We start from the raw sequence: 19,202 nt of genomic DNA on the forward strand, positions 1-19,202 counted from the left end.
AGCTTCTCAGATTATTTGCTCAGCATACAGGTTGAATAAGTATGGTGAAAGAATACAACCTTGTCACACACCTTTCTTAATTTTAAACCATTCAGTTTTCACATGTTCTGTCCGCACAACTGCTTCTTGGTCCAAGTACAGATTCCTCATGAGCACAATTAAATGAGCACATTAGGGGCTTGGTAAATAGTAGGCTACCCAGATCTAGGCCCTTGAAGCAGAGATGGGGGAAATAGTACACACAGGAGAGGAGGCTCACCCAGGCCCTTGCCTGTCCACCATTGCTTCTCCCTCACAGGTTGTACTGAACTACAACGGGACTTCCCAAGAGTTGGTGGCCATGTCAGGGCGCAAACTGAACTGGCCCCTAGGCTACCCTCCTCCTGACATCCCCAAATGTGGCTTTGACAATGAAGACCCTGCCTGTAACCAAGGTGATTGCCCCTTACCCCAACCTTCCAGGCCTGTGTTCTGGAGAAGTCGCACCCCTCACCTCTACCCCCAGAGGAGCCGAATAGGTGCTCTTCTCCCACCCTGAGTGCTTTCTGCACAAAGAGACTCCTGCCTTTTTCTGTTCTCCATGCATCATCCAAGTTCACTGATTGACTGTTAGAAATTTCTTTCTCCTGCTGTCTAACCAAAATCTCTCTTGTTGCAAATTGGACTCTTGCCTACAGACCACTTCTCCACCCTGGAGGTACTGGCTTTGGTGGGCAGCCTCTCCCTGCTCAGCATTCTGATTGTCTCTTTCTTCATATACAGGTGAGCTGGGGGGCAAGGTGGTGAGTGAGGCTGGGGAGACCTGGAGAACCAGTAGAAGAGAAGGTGGAGGGACCCAAAGGGCAATGATGGTGGGGATGAGCGAGTAGGAGGAAGAGGAACAGCAGCAGAGAGAGAAAGGGGGGAGAAAAGAAACTAAAAAGCCTTAGGACACAGGGGAAAAAAGAAGGAAGTGATAGAGGATGGAAGGAGAGAGGGGACAGGGATAAGAATGTCCAGAGGATATCCAGGGGGACATCCAAGAAGATACAGAGTGGGGAAAGTGGCATTGTAGGGAGTGGATTCTGGTCTGTGGGGTGGTTTATCTTCTCTTCCTACTTTTGCAGGTCAGATGGGAAGCAATGGTTCCAAACCTTTGGGGTTGAGACCATATTAGTTGAACAGGAATGATGCCTATATCAGATGCTGAACCCAGAGTGGAGGAGAGATGAATGAGCTCTAGTCCTGCCTTCCAGTGGGAGGCAGAAAATTAAAAGTTTAGGAAAATAATCTAGGGAAGCAAGAAGGAGGGAAGAATATCAATGCTAGTTGAGCATATACATGTGCCAGGCACTTCCACACACAATATTCATTTTATTCTTATGATAATGCTTTGAAATGTATATTGAGGTCGAAAACTTCTGAGGACACTGAGACCCGGAGAAATGAAGTGACTACTCCAAGGTCACAGAGAGGCAGAATTTCACCCAAATCTCCTGATTCTCAGCCCAGAGGATATCATTTCCCTATAAGTCTACCACTAGTCTGTGACTTTATCATACTGTAGTGGTTTGTGTGTTGCTGTACTGCTGGAAGTTATGGCACTGTATTTCAAATACTAGCAGGGTTAATCATGATGGACATGTTTCGGTGGAGTTCCAGACTAAGAAGATTAAGAAAGGCCTCACAATCTACTTCTGAAAATTAGCCAGTGAAAAACCTATAGATCACAAGAGAATATTGTCTGTTATAATACTGCAAGATGAGCTCCCTAGGTTGAAAGGCACTCGAAATACAGAGTGGCTGCTACAATGAACTCAAGCATTCCAATGATCATGAACATGGACCAGGCAATGTTTCTTCCTGTTGTATATGGAAGCCAACATGAGTTGGAGCCAACTCAATGTTAACTATTAATATTGGTCTCTTAGCATGAGCACTTAGCCTTCTTTTGGTACATGCTGTAGGGGCCAAGGCTCTGAAGTAGGTTGCTGAGCACCCATTCCCTGAGTCAGGGGCTCAGACATGGGCTCAAATGCAGACTTCATATCCCAGGAAGCTGAAGCTGGAGAAGGAGTTGGCTTCGGAGCTATGGCGGGTGCACTGGGAGGACCTGCAACCCAGTAGCCTTGAGCGACATCTTAGGAGCGCAGGCAGCCGGCTGACCCTGAGTGGGGTAAGAGCATGGCTATTAAATTGAGGGGTTAGGGGTGGGAGGGCACCTAAGGAACAGCTGGTACAGGGAGCAATGCATGGTGGGTAAGGCAGAGAGTGGGATTCTAGGCTCAGCTCTGCTTTCACTTGCTGTGTGACCTTGGACAAGTCGCATTCCCTCTCTAAGACTGTCTCAAAGGGATGATTATATCTCAGAGCCTTGGTCACAGGGCTTTTGATCTCAAAGGTCAAAGGAGATAGTATATGAGAGAGCTTCATTAAGTTCATGGGAAGATGGAATGAAAAAATAATGGAATTTTTCTACAAACGTTTTGAGGCCCCTTGTATGTAGAAATACATTTAAAAAATAATAAATGGAATACAATGGAGGTTGGTGTCCTGATAGGACTGGATGGTAAAGATGGAGCTTAAGCAGCCAGGATAGGCATGTGGGGAGGGGCCATGGGCTGACCATCCTTCCTGCGTCCTTCTCTTCAGAGAGGCTCCAATTACGGTTCCCTTCTAACCACAGAAGGCCAGTTCCAAGTCTTTGCCAAGACAGCATATTACAAGGTGGGCCTGGGAAAAGATCACTGCTCCTCAGGACTGGGGTGGGGGTGTGTTTTGAGGGTGCTGGGGGAGGGCTCCCAGAGGCAGAACTAGGAAACCATTGAGATTTTTAAAAGTGGGCAGTCGGAGCATATACAGTTGTGTGCCCTGGAAGTGGAGATGAGATGTTAGGAAACAGTTGGGTGCCTCAGAGGTGGGCTGTTGGGAGCAGCTGAGGGTCTCATGGATGGGGTGAGCTGTCCTCAGCAGCTGGAGTCCCTAGAGCACCAGGCCATGCTTCTCACTGTGATGGTCTCCATTCCTTGTCTAGGGCAACCTGGTGGCTGTGAAACATGTGAACCGTAAACGGGTGGAGCTGACAAGAAATGTCCTGTTTGAACTGAAGCATGTAATGTGGGGAGTGAGGCAGGGACCTTGGGGAGGGTCCTTGGGGACACAAGGGAAGGTTGGCCACAGAACTGGTTATGGAAGAATTGCAAGGAAAGGCCAAGGGCTATGCCTCTGATGTGTGCATTTGCATAATGTAGCAGGGAGTGAAGGGCTTATGAGATGGGAGAAGGGATATTACTGGAGATATCCTAGAGAAAGGTCCTTGAGGAGGGCCCTGGGGACAGAGGCTGGGGAGTGTGGGCTAAAGAACAGGAGTGGGAACCACCAAGGAGGGTCTTGGTGATGTCTGCAGAAAATTCATAATGAGTTAAGGAGTGAGGGTCCCTGAGGATAAAGAGCAGCTTGAAAAGGAATGAGGTCCCTGTCAAGATCCTGATATGGGCTTCCACCTGCAGATGCGGGATGTGCAGAATGAACACCTGACCAGGTTTGTGGGCGCCTGCACTGACCCCCCTAACATCTGCATCCTCACAGAGTACTGTCCTCGTGGGAGTCTGCAGGTGAGGAGAAAAGGGGGTATCAGGAAGCCTGGGTTCTAGCCCTGGCTCTGCCCCTGACTGGCCATATGACTCCAGGCAAATGTCTTTCATCTCAGACCTTTACTTATTAGATGAGAGAGGGAGGAGGGTGGTGGTATAGAATAAATCCAGAGCTTTGTTGTATTCTGCCAGTTTGTGTCAGTAGGACCCCTGCTCCACTTCCTGGGGAGTCTGCAGGGTCCGGGTCTGACTCTCACTGCCCCATCAGGACATTCTAGAGAATGAGAGCATCACCCTGGACTGGATGTTCCGGTACTCTCTCACCAACGACATTGTCAAGGTATGGAATGCCCACTGGATGTGTGGAGAGAGGCTAGCTATGCTTCTCCTCAGGCCAAGATCCCTATCTCCTCAAATTTCCCAGGGTATGCTGTTCCTACACAATGGGGCCATTTGCTCTCATGGGAACCTCAAGTCATCCAACTGTGTGGTAGATGGGCGTTTTGTGCTCAAGATCACTGACTACGGGCTGGAGAGCTTCAGAGACCCAGAGCCGGAGCAAGGATACATCCTCTATGCCAGTGAGCCTTATCTCTCAAACCCTAACACCACTCCCTAACACAGCACAATAGACTGAGAACTGGCCTCTGATGGACACTTTAGGCTTAATCTGTCATTTGTACAAAGAGAGAGGGCAGACAACATGGGCTTTCACTCCTCTTCTAGGTCTAACATTATGTGTGATGTCTCCAGATCAGTCTTGTTTTCCCCTCATCCCTTAACTCTGGGCCATTAACCCAGAGGTGACTCCTAACCGCTGTTTGCAGAAAAGTTGTGGACAGCTCCTGAGCTCCTTCGAATGGCTTTGCCCCCTACCCGGGGCTCCCAGGCTGGTGACGTGTACAGCTTTGGGATCATCCTTCAGGAGATTGCCCTGAGGAGTGGGGTATTCCATGTGGAAGGCTTGGACCTTAGCCCCAAAGGTGAGAGGACCACACTATTTCTCCATCCCCACCATAATCTCAATTAACCCTACCCCCAGAGAGAGTTATTGTTAGTTGCTGACAAGTCAGTTCTGACTCATAGTGACCCCATGTGTACAGAGTAGAACTGCTCCACAGGGTTTTCATGGTTGCGACCTTTCAGAAGCAGATCACCAAGCCTGTCTCCAGAGGCAATGCTGGGTGGCTTTGAACTATCAACCTTTTGACTAGTAGATGAATGCTTAACCTTTTGTGCCGCCCATACACTTCCCCCCTGGAAACATCCACCAAAGTTTCCCTATGGAATGGGACTTAACCACCATTCTCTGTTTCATTGCTGCTAATGACACCGGACAAATTTATTAGCTCAGTTCACTGCCCAGCTCCCGCACCTCATGCTCTGGGAGCTGGACTTTCCTATCTGGCCCCAGCTGGTTGTCCTCAGTCTCTCCATAGGCCTTTGGCCAATTCCATTTCTCAGCCCCTCTCCCGCCACATACAGAGATCATCGAGCGTGTGACCCGGGGTGAGCGGCCTCCCTTCCGGCCCTCCCTGAACCTGCAGAATCACCTAGAGGAGCTAGGGCAGCTGATGCAGCGGTGCTGGGCCGAGGACCCACAAGAGCGGCCCCCCTTCCAGCAGATCCGTCTGATGCTGCGCAAGTTCAACAGGTGGCTAGCATTACTGGTGGATGCCACCCCAGCCTCATCCCAGGCCCATAGCCACCACTTAAGTGTTCTCCCTGCAGTGGCAGTGAACCTGAGCCCCCTCATAGCTCTCCTGTACATAGCCTTCTCCAAACCCACCACAGTCTCAAATTTCCCTTCACAAATCCTGTAGGATTCAGCTGTTCCCATAGTCCCCTAACTTTCATAACCATCTTGCCCATGAAACTCCCACACACATACACACACCCTTTCTGCCCATCCTCCCCACTGGTCACTAGTTTTTTTCAGTAAGCTGCAGAGTAAATGGCCATACATCCCAGACCTCACCTCCTCCCTTACAGCATCTGTCCTTCACAGGAGTTTCTACCCCCCTATAAACTTCCCCCCACCCCATATGCCCCACTAGGGTCCAGTTCCTCCAAATACACCCATGATAGCCTGTGTGTTCATCACTCTGTTCTCAATTCTCAATTGACCCTGGTCCCTTTGTGCCTCTTCTACCTCCTTCTAACTCACTATGTTCAACAAAGATGAACAAAGTATTCTCTATGTGTGAATGTCATACTGGACCCTGGAGGTCTCAGATAAACAGTGAATTGTCTTCCTCTCCTTTCCCCTGCCACCCCATCCTTCTGTGCCTGCAACACTGACCCTACTAGTAGTCCTTGGGGTGGGCTGACATTAAGCCTGGGTAAGATGACTGTAGCTCCTCTGTCACACCCCCTCCACCACCCCTGCCCCTCAGAGAGAACAGCAGCAACATCCTGGACAACCTGCTGTCCCGCATGGAGCAGTATGCCAACAACCTGGAGGAGCTGGTAGAGGAGCGCACACAGGCCTACCTGGAGGAGAAGCGCAAGGCTGAGGCCCTGCTCTACCAGATTCTACCCCAGTGAGTGCCCACATCCGGTAAGCCCCCTGCAGCCCCTGTTCCTGTCTCACTGATGAATCCCCTGATCCTGTACTCTCCCTGGATCTCTCAGCTCAGTGGCTGAACAGCTGAAGCGTGGAGAGACGGTCCAGGCTGAGGCCTTTGACAACGTTACCATCTACTTCAGTGATATTGTGGGTTTTACAGCCCTGTCAGCAGAGAGCACACCTATGCAGGTAAGCAGCTGGCCCCTCCATCCTAGGCCTCTGGTAGCCTGGTTGTCTTGGTTAGTAGCTCCTTCCCAGCATGCTTGCTTTCTGGCTCTGGTTTTCCACTTAACCCTAGGTAGAGTCCCTTACTTCTGTCCCTCTTGGCTTTCCTTCCTTTCCAGGTGGTGACCCTGCTCAATGACCTGTATACTTGCTTTGATGCCGTCATAGACAACTTTGATGTGTACAAGGTGAGTGTGGGAGTATGGTGGGAAAAGACAGGGTCAGAAAGATGAGGGAAAGGCAGAATGACATGGGTTCTTAAGAGAAGACACCAAGAACTGGGCAGAAACAGTAACAGAAACAAGAAGACCCAAGAATAGGCAGAGGACCAGCTAAGTGGAGGACAGGCAAAGGCAGGTGCATGCGGATGAGGGACAGAATGACAGTGCCACGGCGTGGTAGGCCGCACAAGGAACAGAAAAATTTCTGCAGTACTGCCTTGCATCCTCTCGTCTCCGCAGGTGGAGACAATCGGAGACGCCTACATGGTGGTATCTGGGCTCCCAGTGCGGAATGGGCAGTTGCACGCCCGAGAGGTGGCTCGAATGGCTTTAGCGCTGCTGGATGCCGTCCGCTCGTTCCGCATCCGCCACCGGCCGCAGGAGCAGCTACGCTTGCGCATCGGCATCCACACAGGTGACTCAGCAGAAGGGGAGGGGGCGTCCCCAGGGCCATAGTCCAGCCCTTCCCTCCCCCTTCACACACTCTCATGGCTAATTCCTTCAGCTCCCACCTTGGGCGACTCCTGGATCGCCGGATCCTCGCCCTGTACCCCTCCCACCTTAGCTGACAGGCTCTGATCCCTCCTCCCAGGTCCCGTGTGTGCTGGTGTGGTGGGGCTAAAGATGCCTCGTTACTGCCTCTTTGGGGACACAGTCAACACCGCCTCACGAATGGAGTCTAACGGGGAAGGTACCGTATCCCTCCTAAAGGGATGGGGAGGGCCGGGAGCCAAGGGAAACTCCACACAGCCCGTGCCTCCCCTTTTCCGCCTCCTAACTCGCCTCCCAGATATTCGCATAATGATTCGGTTTGGGAGATTCCCGTGTAATCTAATAAGCAGCTAGGTCCCTGCTGCTCCCTCTTGCCAAATAATTAAAAAGTACTGGGTCAGTGTTTCAGAGTTATCCGCTGTAATCCCGCCTTCAGAGCCCCTCTGTTCCCTCCTTGGAGTAGGTAAGAGGGCTTCAGCTTGCCCATTTGCCTGTACATCTTGACTCCACCAGTTAACGGCTAGGTGTCTAAGCTTGTGTTTTCCTCATGTGTAAAACTAGAATCAAATATCTACCTCATAGGAGTTTTGTGAGAAAACCACAGAAAATGATCAGTACATAATTGCCATTCAACCTTTCTGAGCCTCAACTAGTTATCTGTAAGGGTTGTAAAGAACGTAGCACAACCCCTGGTACACAGTTGTTGTTATGTGCCATCAAGTCCGTTCCAACTCTTAGTGACCCTGTATAGAGTTTGTGACCATGTGATTCAAACCAACCTTGTAGTCCGGTGCTTTTTCTACAGTGCCATAGCAGGACTCCATACAATAGGCACCTAATAAATGCTTGCTCCCACCCCTTCTCTTTGTCTTGTCTCCTGTTTCTTGTCTGTCTTGCTCTATTCAGCACAATTCAGTTCAGTAAATATGTATTGAATGACCACTGAATGTCACGCCCAGAGATACTAAGATGATTTAGACCCACAGACAGCTGAAGCGTCCATGTAGACCCCATTCAAGCCTTGAGGTGAGAGAAGGGCCAGCCCTCAGAGTCCAGAGGCGTCTGGGTCAGCAGATACTCCCTGGCTGTGGGTATAGGAGAAAGCGTCTCACTGAGGCCCAGTCTTGAAGGAGGACAACCACAAAACAGGACAGCTGTGATATAGATCCTAGAAGTGGAAGTAGGGACATGAGTTTAGAAGGAGGCTTAGGCCGAATTCTTTTGCTGATCTCCTCAGCAGCTTGAGCAGATCTCCTCCCTTAGCCCCTGGTGCAACAGTTTGCACTCAGCAGGTAACAGAAATGCTGGCAGTTCAAACCCACTCAGCAGTATCACTGAAGATTTGCTTTTATAAAATTAAAGCCTAGAAAACAGTATGAAACAGTTCTACTTTGGGGTTACCCTGTTGTTGTTATTAAGTGCTGTGGAGTCAGTTCTGACTCATAGTGACCCTGTATAGGGTTTCCAAGGAGCGACTAGTGAGTTTGAACCACCGACATTGTGGTTCAAACTGACCTTATAATCCAGTGCCACACCAGGACTCTTAAAATAATGCTGATAGCAACAACTTTCATAGGCTTCATATGTGCCAGGTTCTGCTCAAATACTTCATGAATATTAAATTTAATCCTCCCAGCAAGACTTTGAGAGGAAAACTGTCACTATCAGCATGTTACAGTTTAGGAAAACAATTCTTTATATTTTTATCCAAGATTTTACAGCCAGAAAGTGTCAGATCCATATTGAGGCTGAGTAGGCCTCCAAGGTTGAGTTTCTAATCTGTGTTATACTGTCTCATATATTGCTTGGTAGTGCTTTACAGTAGTGCTAGCCAGTAGAACTTTTCAGCAGTGATGAAAATGCCATATTGTCTGCATTATCCAGTATGATAGCCACTAATCACATGTGCTTACTGATCACTTGACATGTGGCAAGTGCAATTGAGGAACTCAATTTTTTAATTGTATTTTGTTTTAATTAAATTAAGTTTAAATAGCCACACATAACTGGTGGATACCCTATTAGACAGCACAGCTCTAGAGTTCTAAGGAAGAGGTCAGGATAGCAGGACATGGAGGGAGTAGAACTTGAACCAGACTCGGAAGTAGGAGGTTTCCTGGGCCAAAAGCATGAAGAGCAATTCTCTGCCAAAATTTATAACATTATTTGTGGGCCATGCAAAATTATCAGCTTAAAAATTCGCCTGCTGTATTTGATTAAACATTTCGTTGTTGTTGTTGTTGTGTGCTGTCAAGTTGCTTCCAACCCATAGCGACCCTGTATAGGGTTTCCAAGGAGCAACCGTTGAGCTTGAACCACCGACCTTGCCATTCAATTTGACTTTGCAGTCAGTCCAGCCCAGTAACCCACAACACCACACCAAGACTCACCCCTCATGTGATGACTGGAATCCTGATGTGGCACTGTGGGTTAATGCACTGGACTGCGAAGTCAGCTTAAACCGTAAGGTCAGCAGTTCAAGCTCACACAACAACAACAACAGTGTGATGACTAGAACTGTGATTGCTTTGGCAGGGCCAGACCAAATGATAAAGCCCGTGTGCCAGACATTCCCCACCCTTGCTCGACAACCATAGTTCTTGGTCTCTTCTGTTTCCACTCATTTATTCTCATCTCCTCTTGCATTCCTCACCTTACCTTCTCCCCTATCCTTCCTAGCCCTGAAGATCCACTTGTCTTCTGAGACCAAGGCTGTCTTGGAAGAGTTTGGTGGTTTTGAGCTGGAGCTTCGAGGGGATGTAGAAATGAAGGTAAAGAAAGAAGTCTCTGCCCTCACCAGAGGGGTCCCAGAGGCTCCTGGGCTACCCTTCCCCGATCCCTTCTCAATCAGCCAACCCCACTCCCATCCTTATGCCTCTCATATGATTTGGGAAAGTGGTGGTACCATTCCCCACCATACCTCCTCCTCTTTTTCTTTACAGGGCAAAGGCAAGGTTCGGACATATTGGCTCCTGGGAGAACGGGGGAGTAGCACCCGGGGCTGACCTGCCTCTCCTCCTAGTCCTCCACACTGCCTCCTTCCCTGTCAGAAGAGAAGAATTATGCCAGACTTCAGATTCACCCACAGCAAACCCACCATTGTCAAAGGATCGGAGAAATGTTTTGAACAGTTCAGGTGTGCTGACTGAAGTGGCAAGAACAGATAGTCTCTGAAAGAGGCCAGGTGTAGGGGAGAATTTGGAGTTTAACAGACCTGGAACAAAGCACATAGTCATACACAGTGGCACAAACATAGGAACATGCACCTGCTCTCCATCCTGACCCAGTACAAGCTGGGATGTGGATTCCTGGATCCTCCTTCCCACTTCTGGATCCCCTCCCGTAACCTTGATGCACTGTGACTTCTCTGTGGAGGAAAAAGAACCACCTTAGTAGGAATCTGAAAAGAAACTATAGATGAAGGGGTGGTGGAGTTGGGCCTAAACCACATGGGCTGAGAACACCCCTTGCTCCCCACCACTCAACACAGGATTCAGTGCACAGGGCTGAAGAAGGGCAGCTGGAAGGGCTGCCAAGCCTGTATGCATTGCTTCTGTGAGCAGTGACCATTAAACTCTTTCTTCCAGTGGCATTGTCTCTTCTTAAGGGGCAGAGGGTTGATGGAAAACACAGCCATGTTCTCCACTCTCTACTTCAAATAAATATGCTTATGAAGCTGGGCACGGAGTATCTTAAAACAGCTGCAGCTCATCCTCAATTCTGAGGGGACTACGGAGTCCTGGTGTGCTGTAGGATCAACACTGGGCTGCTAACTACAAGGTCGGTGGTTCAAAGCCACCAATTGCTACTTGGAAACCCCATACAGGCTCACTATGAATTGGAACTGACTCGATGGCACTTAACAACATGTAACTATGAATTAATTATATAGTGGTGCTGAAACTTTCTGATCTCAGGACCTGATTATACCCCTTAGGAACTAATCATCAGTGACCTCAAAGAGCTTTCGTTTATGTGGGGCCTATCTAGCCACATTCACCAAATTATAAAATAAAACCTAGAATCACCTATTAATTCACTGAAAATAACAATAATAAAGTTATTACATGTTAATAATTTTATTGATTTATCAATGACTGTCTTAATTATCTAATGCTGTAACAGAAACACAAGTAAATGGCTTTAACCGATTTGTTCTCTCAAAGTTTAGGAGGCTAGAAATCTAGGCACCAGTTCAGAAGATGTGCTCTACTCAAAGCTATTCTTTCTTGATGATTGTAGGTTCCTCAGATCTCTGCTCACTTATTTAATTCCTTATATATCTCAAAAGGTGAAGTCCTAGTGTGGCTCTACAGGCTACTTAAGTAGACTCTAAGGTCGATATGAACCACGAGGTCAGTGGTTCAAACCTACCAGCCACTCCTTGGAAACCCCATACAGGGTTGCTATCAGTCAGAACCAACTTGACAACACTTAGCAACAACATATCTCAAAAGAGATTGATCCAATATACACCTTAATCCTGTAAATCACATTCTGTCAAGTCAATTCCAACTCATAGCAAGTCTGTATAAGGTTTCTGAGGTGGGAGTAGAAAGCTTCATCTTTTACAGAGCAGTTGGTGGGCTCAAACTACTGACCTTGTGGTTTGCAGTCCTGTGCTCACCCTACCGAGTCACTGTGCTCTCACACTGACATCATAGACATGAAGATTTAAGACACATAGGACAATTACATCAGATCATAAAATGGAGGCTAATTATACAACACTGCGCATCATGGCCCAACCAAGTTGACATATACTTTTGGAAGATACCATTTAATCCATTACAAGGACATTCTTAAAAGGAAGTGGTTTTTGTTTATTTACTGTCAATGTATGGTCATGATAAATACAATGACCTGTTTGCTCCCACTGCTGTGATTTGTGCTGAGACCAACAGTTTCAGCCACTAGTTCTTTCTTTCTTTTTTTTTTTTTATTGTGAATTGAGTGATAGTTTACATGGGAGAACATCAGTTTTACACCATCTTTTCATTGCAATGATTACAATCTCCTCCCCATGCATCATCATACAACAGTATTTGCTTCTGTTCCCTCTGTTTGGTTGGTTTTCTGGGGGGGTGATGTACACAAAAACACTCAGGAATATATAATTTAAACAACCAAAGGGCACATTCTGCAAGCCTGCCTCCTGGCCTCAGCTACATTTCTTTTGCACCATTAGTGCAAATGTCAATACAAAAGGATAAATAATAATGTATTAATTATTATTGTTAGGTATTGCTAGGTTTGAATCAGTTCCAACTCATAATGATTCTTTACGCATAACAGAACAAAACATTGCTAGTTCCTATGCCATTCTCACAATAATAGGTATGTTTGAGTTAATTGTAGCTACAACATAATAGTTGTTGTTAGGTGCCATCGAGTCAGTACCGACTCATAGCAACTTTATGCACAGCAGAACAAAACACTGCCTGATCCTAGGCCAACCTCACTATCATTGCCATGCTTGAGCCCATTGATGCTGCCACTTTGCCAATCCATCTCGCTGGGGGTCTTCCTCATTTTCTCTGATCCTCCACCCTACCAAACATAATATCCTTCTCCAGCGACTAGTCCCTCCTGACAATATGTCCGAAGTATGAAAGATGAAGTTTGGCAATCCTGTCCTCCAAAGAGTGCTCTGGCTGCACTTCTTCCAACACAGATCTGTTGGTTCTTTTGGCAGCCCATGGCACTTTCAATATTCTCTTCCAACACTATAACTCAAAAACATTAATTCTTCTATGGCTTTCCTTATTCACGGTTCAGCTTTTGCTTGCATGTGAGGTTATTGAAAATACCATATTAGTAGTAGTATGAAAATATCTTGACCTCACTGATGCCTTGAACAAATCTTGGGGATCCCTAGGGGTTCATGAACCATATATTGACTGCTACATTACCCACTGTCTGGTATAACAGTAAGAGTATAAACAGTGTGGAGTGGGAAGAGACCCAGTATCCCCTGTCCCAGAAGAACTGGGAGCCAGGAAAGGGGAGGTAACTTATGAATTCCTTTTTATCCTTTGTGAAGACTCTGACCAAGACATTAGAGGGTGCAACCTCAGTTGCAATTGTCCACCTGTTGCTTCATTCCCCTCCCCCATGCCAGTATGGAGGGACATGAATGATAACTTACAAAATGCCTCTCAGCTGGGCTAAGGACCCTCCTCTCCCTGCTCCAGCCACCCAGCCACCCTGCTTCCTCAGCAAGCAGGAATGCGGGGGAGAGGTGGCCGCAGCTTCACCTCCCGCTTGGGGAAGGAAAGTGCCTGACATTTCTTCTGTGCCATTCATCATGTGCAGACAGGCCCCCTCCCCCATCTCCCCAGGCCTCTTCCTGGAGTCCACACCCACTGAGCCCAGGAGGTAGGGGTAGGCTATGAGGAGTTTGGAGGTCTGCCTTCAGGGTAGGGCTCCCTGATGTTCAAGTAGTAATTTGGTGATAAAGAAAGAATAAGTTGCTCTCCCTCCTGCCTGTGACCCTTCTTGAGGTTCTGTGCATCCCACGCACCCCATTGGCCCTAGTCAGACTAAATTTATTGTAAGGCAGCTTGCACCTTGAAGTCCTTCTCACACTGGGAAGACCTTACAGCATGGTTGTCTTGACAATTACAGCATACAGCTTCCTGGTGGGCACTGGTGGCCCCTGTGGACTCCCATGCCCCAATTCCCCCTCCCAGGGGTAGTGGCCCCAGAGAAGAATAGGTAAAGGAGAAAAACCTTGGGCGCCTAAGAAGCTGGGATACCTAGAGGAACTGGGACTTTGTTGGGGGAGACTAAGAGATGAGGTGGGGAGGGGGGCGGGGAGCTGGATGACTGAGGAGCTCCAACAAGACAATTCTAGGAAATTGTCGGTCAGATCCTTCCGGGGCAGCCTGGCTCCACTGCGGGCACTTGGAGGGGTGGGGTCTGGCGAGTGGGTGTGAGGAGGCCCAAGGAGTGGATCATTTCAGCAGCTAAAGAACTTTCACTGGAACTGAGGAGATTTCCTTCCGGAGGAAGGCTCCTGAAGCCAGGAAGAACTGGGAAAGCCATTACTGAGGAAGAGTCTGAGCGTAGCAATAATACTCCTCTCTTAACAACAACTTAACAACAACAACAACCCAAGCAGGAGAGACCAATTTGTGGCCGGAACCTCCACCCTTAAAGGAGGGGTAGTCTAGAGCTTCAGAGGCATTTTGGGAGGAATGGGGGGCAACTGGGTTTCCCTGGAGTATGATAACAATAATGATAACAGTAATAGTTGGCATTCATTTGTGCCTGGCAGTTGACAAAGGCTTCCACATACATTATCTCATCATTGCCCGTGACACCCCCGCAACAGGGGCCAGCCCAGAAGGCAGCTAACTGTGGGTAGGAGGACCTAGCTGAAGTCCAGCTGTAGATAGGAGGGAATCTCAGCCCAACCAACCCTGCACAAGGCCAGGGCCTGGAAAAAATAGAGCTGACAGAAGACGACAAATATTCTCCCCCTGCCCCACCCCGTCTCTTCTTTACTACGTCAAAGAACTTGGGTAACTTATTTATCATAACAGTACATTTAGTAATCGTTTTTTAAAAATGATTTATACCTTTCAGGACAGATACGGAGAATCTAATTAGCAGTGGAAGTCAGTTTTGCAGCCTAAGGTCACTTTTTAATTAAATTGCAAAAGCTATAAAAATAGAAAAATAACCCACGAAAAAAGAACACCTGATGTAGTCCAAGGAGATTTAATCTCATTGGTTTGGAATGTGAGTAAGATTCCAGGAGAGGTGTTTACCACCAAGAATAAGGATCAGGATGCTGATGAATTTGGTGTCCCAAAAGCAGAGGCAAAGATACTTGGGAAGAAGACAAGACCGTACCCTGCATCTGCTCCCAGACCCCATTTTACCAGAAAACGAGGAGGTGGGTGAAGGAATCTGCTTTACAGTAGTGCTAACCCAAGACTGAGAGAAATCAGCAAGGGGGTCCAAAATAGGAGAACACCCCACTGACCCAGTTCCATATCACATACATAATACCTATGAGTGTGAGTGGTTGAACTGGAATCTTTCCAAAGCAAAGTTTCTATAATCAAATTGTATTCTTTTTCTAGGACTGCCATAATACATATAATAAATTGGGTGGTTTATGTTGTTGTTGTTAGGTGCACAACAGGACAAAACACTGCCTGGTCCTGTGCCATCCTCAGAATTGTTATGATTAAGTCCATTGCTGCTGCCATTTTGCCAACCCATCTCCATGGGTGTCTTCCTCTTTTTTGCTGACAATCTACTTTACCAAGCATGATGTTCCTCTCCAGGGAATGGTCCCCCCTGACAATATGTTCCAAGTATGAGAGATGAAGTCTTGCCATCCTGTTTTCTAAGGAGCATTCTGGCTATACTTCTTCCAACAAAGATCTCTTGGTTCTTCTGACAATCCATGGTACTTTTAATATTCTTCAATGCATCAATTCTTCCAAGATCATTGTTCAACTTTCACATACATAAGAGGCTATTGGAAATACCATGGTTTGGATCAGGCACACCTTAGTGTCAGGCACACCTTAGTCCACAAACTGACATCTTTGCTATTGAACACTTTGAAGAGGTCTTATGCAGCAGATTTGCCTAATGCAATATGTTGCTTGATTTCTTGACTGCTGCTTCCAGGAGTGTTGATAGTGGATCCAAGCAAAATGAAGTCTTTGACAACTTCAATCGTTTTTCCATTTTCATTAGTTGTTCAGCATACAGACTGAATAAGTATGGTGAAAGAATACAACCCTGGTATACACCTTTCCTAATTTTAAAACATTGAGTGTCCCCTGGTTCTGTTCGAATGACTGCCTCTACGTACTATGTACAGGTTCCTCATGAGCACAATTAATGTTCTGGAATACCCATTCTTGGCAATGTTATCCATAGCTTGTCATGATTCACATAGTTGAAAGTCTTTGCATTATAAAACACACGTAAACAACTTTCTGGTATTTTCTGCTTTCAGCCAAGATCCAGCTGATGTCAGCAACGATAGCCCTCATTCCATGTCCTCTTCGGAAACTGGTTTGAACCTCTGGAAGTTCTCTGTCAGTGTACTATTAATTATCTTGAGCAAAATTTTACTTGCATGTAATATTAATGATGTTGTCCAATAATTTCCGCATTCAATTGGATCACCCCTCTTTGGAATGGGCACAAATATGGATGTCTTCCAGTCAGTTGGCCAGATAGTTGTCTTCAAAATTTCTTGACAGAGTTGAGTGCCTACAGTGCTGCATCATATTGTTGAAAGATTTCAATTGGTATTCCATCAGTTACAGGAGCCTTGTTGTTTGACAATGCCTTCAATGCACCTTGGACTTCTTCCTTCAGTATTATTGGCTCTTGATCATATGCTACCTTTTCAAATGGTTGAACATCAACCATCTCTTTCTGGTACAGTGAATTTGTGTATTCCCTCCATCTTCTTTTGATGCATTCTGCATCATTCAATATTTTGCCCATAGAACCCTTCAGTATTGCAAAGCGAGGCTTGAATTTTTTCTTCAGTTCTCTTAGCTTGAGGAATGCTGAGCATGTTCTTCTCTTTTGGTCTTCTAACTCCAAGTCTTTGCATATTTCATTATAATGTTTGACTTTGTCTTCTCTAGCTGCCCTTTGAAAATGTCTGTTCGGCTCTTTTACCTCCTCATTTCTTTCTTCTTTTTTTTTTTAACCTCCTCATTTCTTCCATTTGCTTTAGCATCTCTATGCTGGAGAGCAAGTTTCAGAGACTCTTCCAACATCCATTTTGGTCTTTTCCTTCTTTCTGGTATTCTTAATGATTTTTTGCATTCTTCCTGTTTGATATTACTTATATTATTTAAGTTTTTATTATGGATTGAGTGAAAGTTTACAGGGCAGATCATCAGTTTTACATTCAACAAATCATGGTGGTGGTTATGGTGATGATGTGCCATGGAGTCAGTTCCGACCCATAGTGACCCACAGGGTTTCCAAGGCTGTAAATCTTTACAGGAGCAGAGAGCCTCATCTTTCTCCTGCGGAACTGCTGGTAGTTTCTAACTGCTGACCTTGTAGTTCGCAGCCTGATTCATAACCACAACACTACACCTTGTTTAATTACAATGATTACAATCCCCTTCATATACTAACAGTCAACAGTATTTCTCTCTATTCACTTTAGCTCTTTTTTTTTTTTTAATCACTCAAGCTTATATAATAATTTACACCACCAAAGGGCACATTCTGCAAGTCTGCCTCCTTGCCACTATCTCTTAATCCCTCTTTTCCCATGAATCTAGAGTCCTCAGCTGCTCCCTCTCTCCATGTCCCCATTTCTGCCTACATCTCTGGTGTTGCTTCTTCTCTGGATAAGGTCCTGCATTCCACCCATGCTCTTCTCCCTTGATGGTCCTAGGGTCCTTTGTTTCTAGAATGTAAGATTAATTACTCCCTGTTTTTGTTAAAAAACTTCTACCTTTATGATTGTGACAGTTGCAATTAGTCATGATAACAATTACTCACCATTGAATCATAAGAATCTTATCCCCGACTCTTTTTTATTTTTTTTTTAAGGTTTTTATTGTGGATTGAATTAAAGTTTACAGGGCAGACCACCAGTTTTATATTCAACAAATCATATACCTTGTTTCGTTACAATGATTATAACCTCTTCCATGTACCATCAGTTAATAGTATTTATCTCTATTCACTTTAGCTTTAAAAAAAAAAACAAAAAACTACACAAAATACTCAGGCATATATAATAATTTACACCTCCAATGGGCACATTCTGCAAGTCTGCCTCCTGTGCACCAGCTTTTAGTCCCTCTCTTCCCATGAATAGAGTCCTCAGCCCCTCCCCCTCCCCATGACCCCATCTCTGCCTCAGTCTCTGGTGTCACTTCTTCCTTCAATAAGGTCCCTCATTCTGCTTGTGCTCTTCTCCCTTGATGGTCCTAGGGTCCTCTGTTTCTGGACTGTAAGATTAACCACTCCCCTGTTTTTGTTACAAACCTTCTACCTTTATAATCGTGACAGTCGCAATTAGTCATGACAACAATTATTCAATATTGAATCATACAAATCTTATCCCCATCTCTTTTCCCCAAACCCATCTAGACAATATGAAAACGATTCAGTGGGGACTCTTTCTTTTCCTCCATACTCTTAAACTAAACTCCCTCTTGAAACCTTATAAGCCAATCACTTGTGTCTTTTTCGCCCCCTCATTTTAGGTAGCCAGTGTCTAAGTTGCCCATCCCTATTTACCGTGTGTACAGAGGGGATAGTATTGATACTTGATGTGAAGACTCCTTCTTTCTGTTAGTATTTAGAGTTAGTACCGCCCTGAGTATAGGTCAGGTTCATCAAATTGTAGCAATTTACCCTTGTTACCTTTATAAAAAAAATTTTTTTTTTTTTTTAAATATTCCTGTAGTCGAGTTCTGATTATCAAGCCATCGAGGCTAGGTCAAATGGGTACTGTCTGCAAATTTGGGTGTTCTTGTGCATCCCCACTCACTTCGTATCAGCCCTCTGTGGCTATGTCCTTGTCCATGGTCTCAAGCATCCTCAGGTCTCACCACACTTTGGAGCAACCAGCCCTTCCTCTTCTCTCTCTCATCTCCAGGTCAACGGGGGTCAATGGACTGTGGTTGAACTCAGCCCATTTCTTCATTGCTGCCTTTCCCCATCTTCCACTCACCAGTAGACGAATGTGGTCGCCAGCAAGCTTACATGCCTGCTCATGTGTTCCCTGGAGTGTCAGTCTTAGAGGGGGGTTTGTCCCGAAAGAACTTGATTGCTTGCCTTGATGGATTCCTGGAGAACAGCTTGCTTATTGTTGCAGTTGCCAAGCATGCTGACATTTTTGTTTTGGGTTTTTCCTGATGATCTCTCGTTGAAGATGTATCTTCTGTTGCTCTAGCTGTTCCAGGCTGGTCTGCTTGTCCTTGTTAGTGGAATGTCCTATCTCATAAGGTTATGGATGGGACTCAGGATTCCACCTAAGGTCCCATACTTTGCAAAGGCTTTTCATGAAGCCTATTTCACTGGGCAAGTTCTAGAACCCCTTTTAGGTATTCCAATCAGTTATAGGCTGAAGACGGGCTTACAAGTTTTCTCTAATCATGTTTC

General features: G+C 46.2%; 1 protein-coding gene across 1 annotated transcript in view; it reads left to right on the top strand.

Moving 5' to 3' along the window:
* NPR1 (natriuretic peptide receptor A/guanylate cyclase A (atrionatriuretic peptide receptor A)) overlaps window positions 1–10,084 on the top strand; it is a 15,204-nt gene extending 5,120 nt beyond the window's left edge. The window contains exons 6-22 of the mRNA XM_006861473.1: window positions 299–434; window positions 678–762; window positions 2,035–2,155; window positions 2,632–2,706; window positions 3,014–3,091; window positions 3,489–3,593; window positions 3,841–3,912; window positions 3,997–4,153; window positions 4,400–4,555; window positions 5,058–5,226; window positions 5,969–6,115; window positions 6,207–6,330; window positions 6,486–6,554; window positions 6,828–7,002; window positions 7,180–7,278; window positions 9,759–9,850; window positions 10,022–10,084. Coding sequence (XP_006861535.1) covers window positions 299–434; window positions 678–762; window positions 2,035–2,155; window positions 2,632–2,706; window positions 3,014–3,091; window positions 3,489–3,593; window positions 3,841–3,912; window positions 3,997–4,153; window positions 4,400–4,555; window positions 5,058–5,226; window positions 5,969–6,115; window positions 6,207–6,330; window positions 6,486–6,554; window positions 6,828–7,002; window positions 7,180–7,278; window positions 9,759–9,850; window positions 10,022–10,084 — 1,923 coding nt within the window. The remainder of the gene's footprint in view (window positions 1–298; window positions 435–677; window positions 763–2,034; window positions 2,156–2,631; window positions 2,707–3,013; window positions 3,092–3,488; window positions 3,594–3,840; window positions 3,913–3,996; window positions 4,154–4,399; window positions 4,556–5,057; window positions 5,227–5,968; window positions 6,116–6,206; window positions 6,331–6,485; window positions 6,555–6,827; window positions 7,003–7,179; window positions 7,279–9,758; window positions 9,851–10,021) is intronic.
* The last annotated feature ends 9,118 nt before the right edge of the window (window positions 10,085–19,202 follow it).

Source organism: Chrysochloris asiatica, unplaced genomic scaffold (genome assembly GCF_000296735.1).
Source record: "Chrysochloris asiatica unplaced genomic scaffold, ChrAsi1.0 scaffold00042, whole genome shotgun sequence".
Classification (NCBI taxonomy): domain Eukaryota; kingdom Metazoa; phylum Chordata; class Mammalia; order Afrosoricida; family Chrysochloridae; genus Chrysochloris; species Chrysochloris asiatica.